The sequence below is a fragment of the Schistocerca nitens genome, chromosome 7, assembly GCF_023898315.1.
Source record: "Schistocerca nitens isolate TAMUIC-IGC-003100 chromosome 7, iqSchNite1.1, whole genome shotgun sequence".
Taxonomy (NCBI): Eukaryota; Metazoa; Arthropoda; class Insecta; order Orthoptera; family Acrididae; genus Schistocerca; species Schistocerca nitens.
In genome coordinates this window covers 238,752,618-238,769,920 of record NC_064620.1, presented here as the reverse complement: position 1 = coordinate 238,769,920, position 17,303 = coordinate 238,752,618, and the positions used below count along the sequence as shown (strand labels likewise).

Here is a 17,303-nt window from a genome sequence, read left to right as displayed (position 1 = left end):
ATATTTTCTTCTTTGAGTAAAGTCTGTGCAATGTTCTGGTTACATTTTGACTGGATACAAATATAGGACAAAATTTTATAATGAATTTCACTGGGTATGTAAATAACATAATTTTTTGCAGATCGAGTTCCATTCTCATGTCCTGGCAGCCTGACTTGTCCAATTGACAAAATACGACTGTGCCGAGACTACGACTTCATGATGGACTGTTGCTGCTGATATATACAGGTAAGTAACTTATCATCAGTTTTGCTCAAGGAAGGAGGGAAGATTGAACAGCTTGTGGAGGATAAAGTCATCAGAGAGCTTTCACTACTGGACAAGGATAGAGAAAGCAATCAACTATATTCTTTTCAAAGAAATTGCCATGCAATTGATCTCCATCTTCAATCCCTGTGTCACTGATGGTGTGTGGAGGAGAATACACAGTATACCTACATCATCCCTCTTCTCCCTCCCAAAATTTCTCTTTTACTAATTGATGACACATGGAAAAAAGGCTGTTGTACCTATCTTTATGGAACTGGATTTCTTTTACTTTAGCATCATGGATATCATATCGGATGTATATAGGAGCAAATAATAAGTCTCTTGCCTGATTCTGGAATATGGACTATCAGCAATTTGTGAGTGTGGCTGGTTCATAAAACATATCATTCTTACAGTGTCTCTCACTTTGTTGAACATCTCTGTGCCACTGTTATACTGACTTAACAAATGCATGATGAATGATGCAACCCTTCTTTGAACTTCTTTTGTTTCTTCCATTAATCCACCTAGGTAAGGGTCCGTCAGACCAATGAGCAGTATTCGAAAGTTTTTACAAGTTGGGTTTCATGAGCAATCTGTTTTGTACATAAATTACATTACCTTAGGGGTTCATTAATTAAAACTTCCAGGCTGATAGGCCATCAACTGGAGGCAACATCATCCGAGGGGAGCCAATGACTGGCTCCTTGGCTGTGGAGGTCCCATTTATATAGAGTGCTTAGAGAGCACCACCACTCATCATGTACTGCCAACAGTGAAACTATCTCTGATTAATATCATTACTCTCAATCAAAGGTAATCAATTACCTTTGATTGAGAGTAATGACATTAGTCAGAGATAGTTTCACTGTAAACAACATATGACAACTGCTGGTGCCCTCAATGCACTCTGTATAAACGGGACCTCCATGGTCTAGCACCCAGTCATTGGCTCACCTTCGAAGATGTTGTCTGCAGTTGGCAATGAAACGTTGGGAGAAAGAATGTCTACTGTTTCACCATGGCCTCTTAGCCCGGCAGTTTTAATTAATGAAGATGCCAGCCATGAAACCCTGCATGTTATTCTTAGCAACTGTTCCAGCAATGTTAGTTTGGCTATCTACCTCCCCCATTGCTAGATTTATATGATCATTCCACCTCAAATTGCTTCAGACAGATAATTTCCCTTAAATTATTTAGAAAGACCACAGAATTCCTAAATCAGGATGGCTGAATGGGGATTTGAACTTTGCACCTCCTAAATGAAATCCAGTATCCTAACCTCTGCACCACTTTGCTTAGTAGTGTTATTTGGCAGTACAGAATATGCATAAGGGGAGATCACTTCTCACCCAAGTCATTGGGCAATACAGGTGCATAAAAAAAATTAAAAATTAAAAATTGATTAGACACACATGCATATTTTCTATTTGTCAGGAGCTTAGCATTATATACCCCCAATTTACCATTTGAAACCAAATTATCTGTGATTACTTGTTTGTGTTTGGTGTCTCATCAGTGGAAGTTCATCAAATTGCTGTAAACTGATTTTATGGTAAATGCTCTGAACTGTGGATTTATTTTCAAAAAGTAATCTTAAGAATTTATTTTATTTGCTAGCGATTCATGAAGAACATTAACACATTTAATCACACTATGTAAATGTGGAAGTAGTTGCCAGGGAGTAACTGATGAAATCATAAGCAATTTGCTTTTAACAAATGGGAATTTTATTCACTTTAATTTAAAAGAAACAGATTTAAAATTATAATCAGAAAGCACCCTCTAAATATCAAGTTACAATTTATTCAGAGGCAGAAGGAAACAAGTTTTAACTGTATGAGCTTTCGGGCAGAGAACCTTGCCGCTCCCTTTTGACATGGCCGAAGTTACGACCGCTCGCAACAGCCTCTGAAAGACTACACTGGTGCAAATCTGCAACACACCAAATTACCTTAAAGTAAAAGTTTTAACAATTCACACAAGCACACAAACTATGAACCCCATAGGAGGGATGGAAATGGTACAAAACACTAAAATTAAAAGATTAACTTGCCACCGAAGGTGCAACTTGATTTTAACTTCTAAGAAAAGTCTTATGGTGAAAGGGTGGCAACTTTATATACTAAAATGATCATTTAAATAAAAGCCCATGAAATGCAATCTTATATAAAATTCTACAGGGTTGGCCAAACAAGTTCAGATGCTCTACAGTACACAGATATTGCCTCTCAAGATGATAGGCAAGATGAAAACATGTTTCAGGAATTAGGCCGTTACACTCCAAGCAATAAATTCGTTAACACACCAAATCTGACAAACATGACAGAGGCAGCTCCGAATGACAGACAGACACTAGCTGCCTAACAAATGCGGACTAGAGACAGATGAGCAAGCTAGGGACGAGAGACTGACCTAGAAGACAAGTGGAATTTAACAAGAGTAAATCACACAACATATCACCAATCACTTAACTTTTCATAAACTGCGATTTCTCGAGAAGACCTGGCGCAGCACCCCCAAATCGCTCTCATGAACCGTCCACTACCAGCCGCTTCAATGGATGCAGGAAGGCTCACTGATCTCCCATCTTTCCTGGCCCATACCAACCGACTGACTGCCTGCTGCTCCATCTGCGACTGCTGCTCCATCACGACTGCACTGCTGGTGAGTCTCCCACTCACTTCCAGACACCCGCAAAGCCACTACCCCTCGCTATGCGGCGTGGCCCACTGCACTCACGTGGCGACCTCACATGCACCGACACTCAAGGTGGACAAGTCATCTTGTGCCTCAGTGCATGACTGACCAACCGATCGATCCAACCGCCAATGACCATTGCCTGAGCAACTCGAGCAGACTGGCGGCCTAACACACAGACTCAGATGCAGGAACTAAGCCCGGACCAGGCGACCACTCGCTGAGTTCTGCTACTGGCTGATCCAAACAACAGACATGCTAGCAATCTGAACAACACTCTAAATGAGAGACAGACACTAATTGCCTCACAAATGCAGAAGACAGACAGACTAGCAAGCTGGGGACGAGAGACTGACCCAGACTGACCGGACTGGCTGACTGGCGAGCTCATAGCCCCCTTAAATGCACGTGAACAGGCAACCTTTATCCCTTTCCCACCAGAGGGAGACACCAAAGCTGTGATTGCCACAGCGGCACTACTGCCAGAAACGGAGGGCAACTACTTCACACTATGTGCTGCCACGCACTCTTTGAAACAGCAATTTTTACCACGGCTCATGCTCCAATAATTTACATGACACAGCAGTTAATTAATTTGACTTACTTTTACATTTATTGTCATAAATGACAACATGATGAGCAGTTTCAGATTTCACACATAGGGTTGTTCACAGGCAGGCACTGTCAACATTCTACTAATCAGTATGATAGTGGCAAATTATCCATAGTGCACTTTCACAATCAAGTTCTGACAGAGTAACATCACAACATCGATTTTAATTCACGCTGTCAGTCAACACGCCTGATTTCCTAATATAAGATACAGATATGCAGGTGTCCATGATGTTGAAACAAAGATGGGACTGGAATGAATGTTACCCACAGGCTGTTTCCAAGAACATAAGTACTTAGGCTTTCATGGCTGGTGCTATGATTAAAATTCTTCTGGGTGTTGTACCATGTCGTGGTATAAAATACTTTGATTATAAACTTTAAACCAACATTTTGATCATATTACAATGGACTTCTGCAGGGAAAGACAGTCTTGCCTTGAGGAAGGCTGTTGTAATACAGGTGAAACATTGCTTTTAAGTTCATAATCAAAGTATCTTATACTATGATTGGGTACAACAAGCAGAAGAATTTTAATCATGACTCAAAGTTAATCAGAAAAAACAAGAGTTACTACATTATGTTAACAATAGAGAGTGATACGGAGATGTTAGTTGTGTATTAGCTCTACTGGGACTTGTCGTGCATAGGTCTTAACTGCATGATTGCTGGACTCAAGCTCAATATTTTTCAGTTGGAAGAGGTATTTATAAACTTGCAATTGCAGGGTGAAAATTTAATAATGAAAATGACCTATTGGTTCTCATAATGATTTGGTTTAACTAAAAGATAGTTAACTGGAAAATTATAAAAGTTCTCAAGTATTATTTGATTAGTACACTATATGCCTCCATGGTGAAGTACCTGTTTACCAATAAAGTTGCCATATCTGAAATTATGTTAATTTATTCAGTTGTTTCATTAAGGGCTTAATTGCTTAAGGTAAGGTGTTAACAAATTCAGAAAAATTAGAGCAAAAATATAAAATCAAGTCCTAGAATCTAACAGGTCTAATGCCTCAAATGCAAAAAGTAATTTTAGGTGGATTCAAACTTGCTAGCTTTTTAATAAGTGGTTTCAATATTCTAAAATCCACAGATTAACTCCTTCAAATAACTCCAGTACATATTGTACTAACAATTTCAGTTATCGTTTATTCTTCACTAAACTGATTCCCCTCCCTCCATGAACCATGGACCTTGCCATTAGTGGGGAGGCTTGCGTGCCTCGGCGATATAGATGGCCGTACCGTAGGTGCAACCACAACGGAGGGGTATCTGTTGAGAGGCCAGACAAATGTGTGGTTCCTGAAGAGAGGCAGCAGCCTTTTCAGTAGTTGCAGGGGCAACAGTCTGGATGATTGACTGATCTGGCCTTGTAACACTAACCAAAACGGCCTTGCTGTGCTGGTACTGCAAACGGCTGAAAGCAAGGGGAAACTACAGCCGTAATTTTTCCCGAGGGCATGCAGCTTTACTGTATGGTTAAATGATGATGGCGTCCTCTTGGGTAAAATATTCCAAAGGTAAAATAGTCCCCCATTCGGATCTCCGGGCGGGGACTACTCAGGAGGACGTCGTTATCAGGAGAAAGAAAACTGGCGTTCTATGGATCAAAGCGTGGAATGTCAGATCCCTTAATCGGGCAGGTGGGTTAGAAAATTTAAAAAGAGAAATGGATAGGTTAAAGTTAGATATAGTGGGAATTAGTGAAGTTCGGTGGCAGGAGGAACAAGACTTTTGGTCGGGTGAATACAGGGTTATAAATACAAAATCAAATAGGGGTAATGCAGGAGTAGGTTTGGTAATGAATAAAAAAATGGAACTGTGGGTAAGCCACTACAAACAGCATAATGAACGCATTATTGTGGCCAAGATAGACATGAATCCCATGCCTACTACAGTAGTACAAGTTTATATGCCAACTAGCTCTGCAGAAGACAAAGAAATTGAAGAAATGTATGATGAGATAAAAGAAATTATTGAAGTAGTGAAGGGAGACGAAAATTTAATAGTCAGGGGTGACTGGAATTCGAGAGTAGGAAAAGGGAGAGAAGGAAACATAGTAGGTGAATATGGATTGGGGGTAAGTAATGAAAGAGGAAGCCGTCTGGTATAATTTTGCACAGAGCATAACTTAATCATAGCTAATACTTGGTTCAAGAATCATAAAAGAAGGTTGTATACATGGAAAAATCCTGGAGATACTAAAAGATATCAGATAGATTATATAATGGTAAAACAGAGACTTAGGAAACAGGTGTTAAATTGTAAGACATTTCCTGGGGCAGATGTGGACTCTGACCACAATCTATTGGTTATGAACTGTAGATTAAAACTGAAGAAACTGCAAAAAGGTGGGAATTTAAGGAGATGGGACCTGGATAAACTGACTAAACCAGAGGTTGTACAGAGTTTCAGGGAGAGCATAAGGGAACAATTGACAGGAATGGGGGAAAGAAATACAGTAGAAGAAGAATGGGTAGCTCTGAGGGATGAAATAGTGAAGGAAGCAGAGGATCAAATAAATAAAAACACAAGGGCTAGTAGAAGCCCTTAGGTAACAGAAGAAATATTGAATTTAATTGATGAAAGGAGAAAATATAAAAACGCGGTAAGTGAAGCAGGCAAAAACAAATACAAACGTCTCAAAAATGAGATCAACAGGAAGTGCAAAATGGCTAAGCAGGAATGGCTGGAGGACAAATGTAAGGATGTGGAGGCTTATCTCACTAGGGGTAAGATAGATACTGCCTAAAGGAAAATTAAAGAGACTTTTGGAGAAAAGAGAGCCACTTGTACGAATATCAAGAGCTCAGATGAAAACTCAGTTCTAAGCAAAGAAGGGAAAGCAGAAAGGTGGAAGGAGTATATAGAGGGTCTATACAAGGGTGATGTACTTGAGGACAATATTATGGAAATGGAAGAGGATGTAGATGAAGATGAAATGGGAGGTATGATACTGCGCGAAGAGTTTGACAGAGAAGACCTGAGTTGAAACAAGGCCCCAGGAGTAGACAACATTCCATTAGAACTACTGATGGCCTTGGGAGAGCCAGTCCTGACAAAACTCTACCATCTGGTGAGCAAGATGTATGAGACAGATGAAATGACTTCAGACTTCAAGAAGAATATAATAATTCCAATCCCAAAGAAAGCAGGTGTTGACAGATGTGAAAATTACCGAACTGTCAGTTTAATAAGTCACAGCTGCAAAATACTAATGTGAATTCTTTACAGACAAATGGAAAAACTGGTAGAAGCTGACCTCGGGGCAGATCAGTTTGGATTCCGTAGAAATGTTGGAACACGTGAGGCAATACTGACCTTACGATTTATCATAGAAGAAAGATTAAGGAAAGACAAACCTACATTTCTAGCATTTGTAGACTTAGAGAAAGCTTTTGACAATGTTGACTGGAATACTCTCTTTCAAATTCTAAAGGAGGCAGGGGTAAAATACAGGGAGCGAAAGGCTATTTACAATTTGTACAGAAACCAGATGGCAGTTATAAGAGTCGAGGGGGCATGAAAGGGAAGCAGTGGTTGGGAAGGGAGTGAGGCAGGGTTGTAGCCTCTCCCTGATGTTATTCAATATGTATATTGAGCAAGCAGTAAAGGAAACAAAAGAACAATTCAGAGTAGGTATTAAAATTCATGGAGACGAAATAAAAACTTTAAGGTTCGCCGATGACATTGTAATTCTGTCAGAGACAGCAAAGGACTTGGAAGAGCAGTTGAATGGAATGGACAGTGTCTTGAAAGGAGGATATAAGACAAACATCAACAAAAGCAAAACGAGGATAATGGAATGTAGTCGAATAAGTCGGGTGATGCTGAGAGAATTAGATTAGGAAATGAGACACTTAAAGTAGTACAGGAGTTTTGCTATTTGGGGAGAAAAATAACTGATGATGGTCGAAGTAGAGAGGATATAAAATGTAGACTGGCAATGGCAAGGAAAGCGTTTCTGAAGAAGAGGAATTTGCTAACATCGAGTTGCAATGGGGAGGTGTTCTGCTGTAAGTTGGAGCCTGCCCCTGGAACAGCATCAGGACCAACCCTGCTGCTCAGATGCCTGGAAGGCACAATGGTGATGCCCCAATAGGGTGTGGGTGCAACTGATTTGCATTGACTGAAATTTGGGGAAAGTGATACAATAGAAGACATATGGATAGCTGTGAGAAATGAGGTAGTGAAGGCGGCAGAGGATCATAAAAGCAAAAGGGCAAAGCCCAATACTTCTGTAAGATGAAATATTGGATCTAACTGATGAAAGCTGAAAACATAAAAATGTTTCAGATAAAGCAGGCAAAAGGGATTGTAGCTGCCTAAAGAACAAGACTGGCAGAAAGTGCAGATTTGCAAAGCAGGAATGGCTAGAGGACACATGCAAAGCCGTAGAAGCATATATGACTGTGGGAAAGATACATGCTGCTTTTAGGAGAATTAAGGAAACCTTCAGACAAAAGAGAAGTAGCTGTATGAATATCAAGAGCTCAGATGGCAAGCCACTATTCACAAAGAAAGGAATGCTGAAAGATGGAATAAATACTTAGAGGGGTCATATAAACAAAGCAATCTTTAATCCTTAACCCATGAGATGTGATCTCTCAGACCACATGAGAATTTTGAACTCACTTCCTAAGATCAGTTCTGGTAGCATACTTCTATTCTCACCCCCCTCCCCTCCTCCCCTCCTCTCATAGCCTCCTCAAACAGCCAGCCTTACAATATTTTATTATTGATTACATTGTCACTTTACTTGATCTTTGTTGAGAGGTGCTGTTCACAGATTTTGTGGTTTCCTACACCACACCTCATGAACTATGTACTTGTTTCTTTCAGTACAATAAAATGGAGTGAATAGAAACAGTTTACAGCTTTACAGGAAAAAACTGATAATTTAAAAGGAATATGAAAATCAAAATTGTATATGATTATAGTCTTGTGCCTAACTTTTAGATTTGGGACCTAGCTCATGCTTTTATAACATAAAATGATCTTGTTGTTCCTATTCACTTTGCAGAGGGGGATGAATTGAAACAGAAATATTGATTTTATTATTATTATTTCTTTTTATTAGTTTTTGGAGTGAATAGGGACATTTAAAAATCTGCTATGGACCTCATTTAATAAGAAACAAAATTTATCTGGTTGAAAACAGTTTTATTCGATACAAAAACTATAAATATTGGATGAATTGTGGTTTTGTTCTCTTTTCCAAGTAAAAAATTGTAATGCCACTAATTACTTTATTGTAACATTAAATTTTATCACCTTCTTGACTAAAAAGTGACTCCTCATCTGTTAAAATCAGTGGGTTCAAATGTCCTTTTCTTTTTTCCTTCTTTTTTTTTTTTTTTTTTTTTTCAAAAAGCCTCAACACAACCTTTGCCTTCTAAATAACAAATTTTTGAAGCATTCACTCTAAATGACTCCTTACTTTCTATATTTATTTTAATAACAGCATTAACTCCTAGGTTAATCATGAAACAGACGAAAAATAGAGGAAAAAAGTGATAATTCTGCAACAGCCAGTGATCACAATTCACTAGTAAATAAGAGGGCCATTCGTCGGAAAAACTCGAGGACAATGGTGAAGGGCACTTTTCTGTTTCTCCAAAAAAATACTAGTGTTAGTTAAAATCAAATGTGTTCTGAGTGGTGGTAAAGAGAAATGTAAATCCCAGCACCAGCATCGATTGTCACTTTTGCTGACTTTCTTTTTGGACCTATAGAGTGCAGTTCTTATATGCAAGTTTAAGCCCTGGAATTTAATTTTGTGTGACAGCTTACTTGCTACAGAGATACTGTTTTTCTGAATGTAAAATTCAGTTCTTTAAAGAGTTTGTTTATGAGTACTATTTAAAAAACATACAAGAGTATGTGATTTTGTTTGATTAAAAGTGAAATACTGCACTGGGTTGAAGTAGGTGGTGGAGGGAGGATGTATGGGAGTGGTCTTGCATCTAGGCCTATTGCAGGGATATGAGTCATTAGGCAAAGAGTTAGGAGCAGGGGTGGAGTACAGGTGGGTAAGGATATTGCATAGGTCCAGTGGATCATGGAATACCACTGTGGGAGAAGTGAGGAGGATAGTGAGTAGGATATTCCTTATTTCAGGTCATGGTGAGAGATAGTCAAAACCATGGCAGAGAATGTGATTCAGTTGCTACAGTCCTGTGTAGTACTGAGGCATGAGAGGAGTGCTCCATTGTGGCCAGGTGGTGTGTGTGTGTAGGAGATGGTAGGTGACTGTAGAGACAAAGCAAGGGAAGTCAGTTCCTTTAAAAGGTTGGGAGGGTAATTGCTGCCTGTGAAAGCCTCAGTAAGAACTTCCGTATAGAGGGTGTCTCAGAAATGTTGTGACAAACTTCTAGGGGAGGTGAGACACATAAGAAGGATTGAGAATTGCATAGCAACCCATGGCCTCAAACATTAGGGGTAAATAGTAGAAGAGGTCAAGGATTGGAAATTAACATGAGAGTGATTCATTTGAAAGATTTATTGGATGTAATGAGTACACATGGTGTACAACATGAATAAAACTCTAATATTACAACATGATGGAGGGCCCGCTCATTTTGGACTGGCTGTTTGTAGGCATGTGAACAGGTCGTTCTTGCATCAGTGGACTGATTCTCTGGCACCCATGCTCACCAGATTTATCAAGCCTTGATTCCTTTCTGTGGGGAGCTACAAAATTTCTCGCATATCACAATCCTTTGGAGTCTGAAATGGATCTTGTCATGAGAGTCATCTGTGCCACTGCTACAATAGAAGAAACACCTGGTGTGTTCGAGTGTGTTGGCAGTCAATGCCCTATCGGTGTCAGCCCTGCATGGTCTCTGATGTTGCAAACTTCAAGCATCTATTGTAACATTAGACCTGTATTTACGCTATGCACCATGTGTACCCATTATGTCCAAAAAATATGTAATATGAATCACTCACTTGTTTCCTTTCTGATCTTCAACCTCTGCTGCCAGTTACCCCAGAAATTTGCGGCCATCGGTTACTATGCAATACTCAATCCTTTTGACGTGTCTCGCTTTCCTTAGAAGTTTGTTGCAACATTTCTGTCACTACAGATGTGACAATCACAGGTGGATGGGCTGTATGGAAGGGATTTCGTGGTATGGAATGTGGCAGCTTTTGAAATGGAGGTATTAATGGTGGTTGGTAGCTTTGAAGTGAAAGGAGGTACTGATATAGCCATCCTTGAGGTGGAGGTCAACATCAAGGAAAGTGACTTGCTGGGTTCAGGAGCACCAGGTGAAATTAATTGGGGAGAAGGTTATTGGGGAATGTGGATAGGGAATCCTCACCCTCGATCCAGATACAAAAATTTCATCAGTGAATCTGAACCAGGTGAGAGATTGGTTAGGAATGATTCATCTTCATGGTCCATGAATAGGAAAGTGTAGGGTGGTGCCATGTAGGTACCAGTTTCTGTGCCATGGATTTGTTTCTATGTGATGCCTTCAAAGGAGAAGTAATTTGGGTGAGGATATAGTTGGTCATGATGACTTGGAAGGAGGTTATAGGTTTAGAGTGAGTAACGTGCCTGAAAAAGTAGTATTCAATAGCAGCAAGGCCATGGGCACTGGGGGTGTAGTGTAGAGAGAGGTGGCATTGATAGTGGTGAGCAGGGTGCCATGTTTTAAAGGAACAGAACATCTGGAGAGTTGGCAAAGGAAATGGTTGGTGTTTTTTTACACAGGAGGGTAGATTATGGACAATAGGCGCAAACTGTTTGTCCATGAGAGCACAGATTGTCTCTGTGGTGGCACAATGTCCAGCTACAATGGGGCATCATGGTCAGTTGGGTTTATGGACTTAGAAAGCATGTAGAAGTTAGGAGTATGGGGAGTCGTAGGGATAAGGAGAGAGGGAGAGAGGGAGGGAGGGAGGGAGGGAGGGAGGGAGGGAGGGAGGAAGAGGGGGAGAGGGGGAGAGGGGGGGGGAGAGAGAGAGAGAGAGAGAGTAAGGGGAAAGCTGAGGTCTTTGGTAAGGACTGATACTTCTGCAAGATTAAAGCTTGTGGGGGAAAGGTTCATGACTGTTTTGGGTCTGTTTAGGTTCTGGATTCTGTATGGTGGTGAGAGGAAATTTTTGAGTAGTAGGTCTGTAAGGCAGGGTTTGTTGGCTATGAGGGGATATGGTGTTAGTTTGGAGGTAAACAGTGCAAAGAATTTTTTTGAGGTGGTGTTGTGCATGTTGTTCTAGTTTTTGGAGGGTAAGAGGTTTGCATGGTATATAAATATTTTTCTAATGCAACCTGTACTTAATAATAATACAGATTTTTATCCTGATTTAAAATTTCAGGTTGTCTGCAGAAGAGCTGACATCACTTTTTAATACCAAGAGTCCACCAATGTAAATGGTACAGCTGATGAATGATTCTTTTGGTAATGAACTGTAAACAGCTATCATATTTTGGAGAAATGTACAAATTGTAAATCTCTTCATATTTCTGAGGAAATCATTAATCGTACTCTCATTATAAATATAAAACTACTTATAAAACATTACAAACACGATTTTATTCTTTTTTCTGATATTTTTACCCTCTTTATGGAATAAAAGATGAATTATTGTCTTATTCTATTAATAAAGCACACAGTATATAATGATATGAAATGGATCATTTTATAAGAGGGATGTGCACATTCAAATCTATAACCTATTGGAGACTGTAAATAAAATACTGGAAAAGTTAAAGCAAATTTGTAAGAAAAATCATAGAACCATACCTTTCTGGTAGTTTTTTTTTATGCAGTCTGTATTATATTGGTCCTGGTGATCTAGCCATAAAGTGTCAGCCTGGAAACTGAGATGTCACGGGATCGATTCTCGGTTGGACAATTGATTTTTCAGTCTTCATACTAATCTATCCTTCACCTCTCAACAATGTGAGGAGTCACCAGGGGTGGTACATGATTTGGATTTCACATTAAACTGTAGGTCCACTTTTCCCAGTTAGATAACAGGGGGAGGTTAGGGACATGCAAGCCATCAAAGTGGTGTCCAATAGAAAGAACTGCACCAGGCCACTGAGCCACATGAAATTATTAATACTTTATTTAGATTTAAGCATTTGTCACAATGTTTTTCAAGCACTTTGGATCCATGGATCTCTTGACCTGAACATAAACACCTGCAGCTCCTTTGGTACATCACATCCCATTCAAAGTGTGGGATAAATAAATGTAGCCAGCTTCAAAACAAATTCACTGCCTAGGAACTTCTCAAAATTCAAATGTTTCTCTCGAACAAGATACGAGTAAATTTCGATGTTGAGTTCATACACACAGTGCACATTTGTTGAAAAATCTGGATTCAAGTGGCCAAGTTTTAATGAAGTCTACCACATCTGTCACTGACTCTAGAACTTCACAAGGACAAGGCTCAGGCCGTTTTATGAAAGTGCTTCTTGGTTAATAAATCAGTGTGCCCAAGAGCACAAGGACCCTCTTTATGAATAAGGGCTTCCAATCCAGTGTGAGAGCTAGCCATATTACTAGCTCCATCCATACATGAACCTACACAGTTTTTCCAACTAATGTTGTTTTCTTTTACAATAAAGAGTAGTATTTCAAAGAGGTATGTTGCTTCTGCTAAAAGAGCTATTTTTCTGCAGAAAACAAGAAATTAATGAAATTTCTTTTAATGTAAAAACCACACATAACAAATTAGATGTGCCTCATTGACTTGGCTGCAGCATAATCCAATGTAATAGTAAAATCATTGTTACCTTTCAGTTTTCCTACTAACTGATCATTATAGTTGTTGGCCAAATTTAGTATTCACTACATTGTCTGACACAAGCAAACTTGCCAGTTGCTTGGCAGCTGATTCACCTATCATAGTAGATATCATGTCCAGAATGGCTGATAAAATAAGGTCTTCCATTATGGTGTGAGGTTTCTTGCCTGTTGCTTCACACTAGGCAACATTGTAAGATGAAATAAGAGCCTTTGAAGAGATCATAGCTAGTTTCTTTTGGTCCTTTGAACTTTTGGGAAAATCAGTTTATCAAACTACTATGATTCAACTCCAAATGTTGTTTTACTTTATTAGGAAGCCTGCTTTCAAACAAGTGATTGGTCATTCTTCTTTTCCAACAGTAGTAAACATAAAACTGAAATTCAAGCAAGTGTCATCATATTTCTTTTATTTTTGCCCATTAGGTGTTTTGAACTACACAATAAATTTGAAATATCACGTTTTATACTTATATTTAAAGCATTTTTGCCCACACTGACAGAGAACCACAGATCACAGAAGACAAAAAAGGTTTAAAAATAATCTGCATTGAAAAAATGTAAGCTTCAAACTGACTATTACAGAATAAAAACAAATGAATCTCATAGGATGATTTGACTACCACCCATCATGCTGCCATAGTTTAACACTTAGTTGACATCATGTTAGATATCACTACTCGTGCACATGGTATTCCTTTACTCAGTAAGCAAATAAACCAAATTATTATTTTTATAAAACCACCATGATGGCCCTACTGTATGGCTATGATGCGCTTAGGAGTGATGATGCACAATCTACAAACCTCAATTTACAATGGCTTTTACTGATTTGACAATTTTCCTCTACATAAAAGTGTGCTATCTGAGACTATACTTAGCCAGTGACAATGTCTAGAACCTCTTTGTCAGAGATTAAGCATTGTTACCCAGACCACTTTTCTAAGTGCAATAAGATGCAGGTCTCAGAAATTTGAGATATTGTTAAATACTAAAACCAAAACTAAACTCTGTCCAAACAGGTTATGAAGGCCCAATGGTACTGACCAGCTGCCATGTCATCCTTAGCTTACAGGCATCACTGGATGTGGATATGGAGGGGCATGAGGTCAGCACACCACTCTCCCAGCCATATGTCAGTTTACAAGACCAGAGTCATTACTTCTCAGTCAAGTAGCTCATCAGTTTGCCTCACAAGGGCTGAGTGCATCCCACTTGGCAACAGTGCTCGGCAGACTGAATGGTCACCCATCCAAGTGCTGGCCCAGCCCTGACAGCACTTAACTTCAGTGACCTGATGGGAACCGGTGTTACCACTGTGACAAGGTCATTGGCCATTTTGAAATTCTGGTTTTCACAAATTTTTCATCAATTTTCTACAGCGCTGATTACAAATGGATGGCTAATTTTGTCACTGCAATGAACAGATGACTTTCCACTCTTACAAAAATGATACCGTTAACTCACAACACTTTCACTCATCACATTTGGTCAATAAAAAGTAAAAATTTCATAGCAAATATCCACAACTTTGATATTTTTTCCCAGTAAAATTCTATATTGTTGAATGGATTTCACATTTGGCAGAATTTTTAATAGCAATGCTCAGTCTGTTCAGCTTCTGTAGTCAAACAATGAGTAATGTGGCTTTCTTACCCTCATAGTTCCAGTGAGGGGATGAGTCACTGTGTGGTCTGTCAGCCCCCCCCCCCACCCCTCTTGTATGCCATCTGGACATCTCTCAGTTAGGAGCACTTGCAGCATATTGTTGTGACTAGTACTCAATCAAAGTAGAGTTTGATTCTGTTTATGAGGCCATAGTAGTCCTAATTTTGATGGCTTCCTTTATTATGCCACCCCAAAATCCACTGTCTCTATGCTGGACTTTTGTCCATTCAAAATCAAACATATGACTGCCTCCCAATCTGTGCTTAGCAATCAGTTTGTCTTTCTGTCTCAGGTGGATGTACCTTATGGGCTCTGAGCAGAGCTGCTCAGTTCATTGTTTTATCTGCCTGATGATGTACTGCAGCCTACTCTAATATTTTCCCATAAATGATTATGTTCTTGCCAACCATTTAAGCTGATCATAATTTGAGGGTGGAGTAATAGCAATATTTGTTAAAGGAACTGAGAGTTGTGGTGTAGCATGAATGATACATACAAAAATTTGCCCAAAATTAAAAAAAAATAAAAAATAAAAATAAAAGAATAAAATAACAAAATAGCAAAAAATGGAAGTCTGAACTCACAAAACAAAGATAAAGATGAAGAAACAGACACCAATGGTTTTAAAGTAACGTTGAGAAAAGAACAGTGGACAGACACTCCTCAAGCCCAGGGAATGTATGAAAAATGTAATGATTTTCAAGAAACTTTAACACATTATTTCAATATAGCATTTCCAAAAACCAATAGGAAAAGAAAAATCCTCCAAAACAAGCAGCAGAGCACAAAAGAAATGATATAACTGAAGGCTACATTAAGAGTAATGAAATGAAGCATTGAAACCTACAAATACCACAAAAAATAGAGACAGCTGATAATATATATGTGTTGACATAGTGACTACTTATTGTCTCTTGTTGTAAATATCATTATCACTGCCCAGACCATCAGGCAACAGTAACATCCTTGGCTCCAAATATCAGTTTGCTCTGGTACCTGTGACCTGACTGTCAAGGTGTATTGTCTATCAGCTAATAAAGTATCAAATTGTCTACTCATTACTAGCATATATTATTCCATATACACACCTACCAATACTGCATTTCCTACACTGGTGACCCCATCTACATGCCAGCCACACCACACACTTTTGGGCTCTTTAATCCCACCCACAGAGCTGGGGTGCATCTTTTGGATCAACTGTGCACCATCCCTTCCACTCCTGCTGTGTCACTTCTTGAACCACATCCCACTGCGCTTCTGTGACTAATACAACAAGACAATCTGTTGCCCAAGATCTGTACTCATATGATGCAACATCTATCCTACCTGTATTGTGCATCTTTATATTCCCACCAGACATGCACTTCCATGAGACACAGTAACTGCATACTACATGCTCCACTGCTACCATGTCAGCTGCACCAGTTAATGCCACACTCTGGCCAACAACGTGTGCGCAGCCCATCAACAGTCATAACACTACCCAGCTATTTTAAACTATCCCCATCCTATACTGATTACTGGCAGTATGGTTCACTTTATGTAAGTGCAAGGTGTCAGCCCACAGCATATAAACAAGGAGGTGAAATTTGTGATTTTACTCAGCCATCTCAGTGATGACTCGGACATAACCAGTGACCTCTTTTTGGCAGCACCCATTCACAGTAAGTACAAGATGGCCAGAGTCCTGTTGCTCCAGTGCCTTTCACACTTCAAAGAGTAACAGCTACACCTAGTTATAAATGAAGAAGCTCTCAGAGACAGATTGCCTTTTTTGCCCTGATAGCACCTCCGGACACAGAATGATCCTATGCTGAAGCTTGACCGTATGCTCTGAACACTGTGGCTCCTTTAACTTCGCACACACATCCAGACTCCAATACTGTCACATAAGGAACAGTCCCTTAACACCAGACTCTGCCTTGTGGACTGGATCTGCACTCTGTCTCAGCATCATCATCTCATTAACAGCCAGTCTGATCTCATCAAGGCCATCGCCTTGCTCAACTGCAGTGTGACCAAAGACAGCTGACTCCTGCCAAGCTGGCCTGAGCTCCCACCCATGCTACTGGGCATCATCACTGCCTTCACTCTGCGCAGAGGCAAAATGACCGATGACAGCTGACTCTTCCGAACTGGCCCCAGCTCCCACTCGACATTTCCCCATGTGACCTTCACAGTGTAGACGGCCAACAAATGTCAAATGCATTGAAAATACACTCCCTCCAAGCCTGCCCCCCCTTCAGTACTGTTTACAGACAAATACAGAAAACAGTGCCCCCCCCCCCCCCCCCCCCTTACT

General features: G+C 39.8%; 1 protein-coding gene across 1 annotated transcript in view; it reads left to right on the top strand.

The window, feature by feature from the left end:
• The window catches only part of LOC126195085 (uncharacterized), an 80,060-nt gene extending 67,967 nt beyond the window's left edge, over nucleotides 1-12,093 (top strand). Inside the window, exons 3-4 of the mRNA XM_049933547.1 lie at nucleotides 122-228; nucleotides 11,892-12,093. Of these exons, the coding sequence (XP_049789504.1) occupies nucleotides 122-219 (98 nt within the window). The 3' untranslated portion in view covers nucleotides 220-228; nucleotides 11,892-12,093. The remainder of the gene's footprint in view (nucleotides 1-121; nucleotides 229-11,891) is intronic.
• Nucleotides 12,094-17,303: the final 5,210 nt, after the last annotated feature.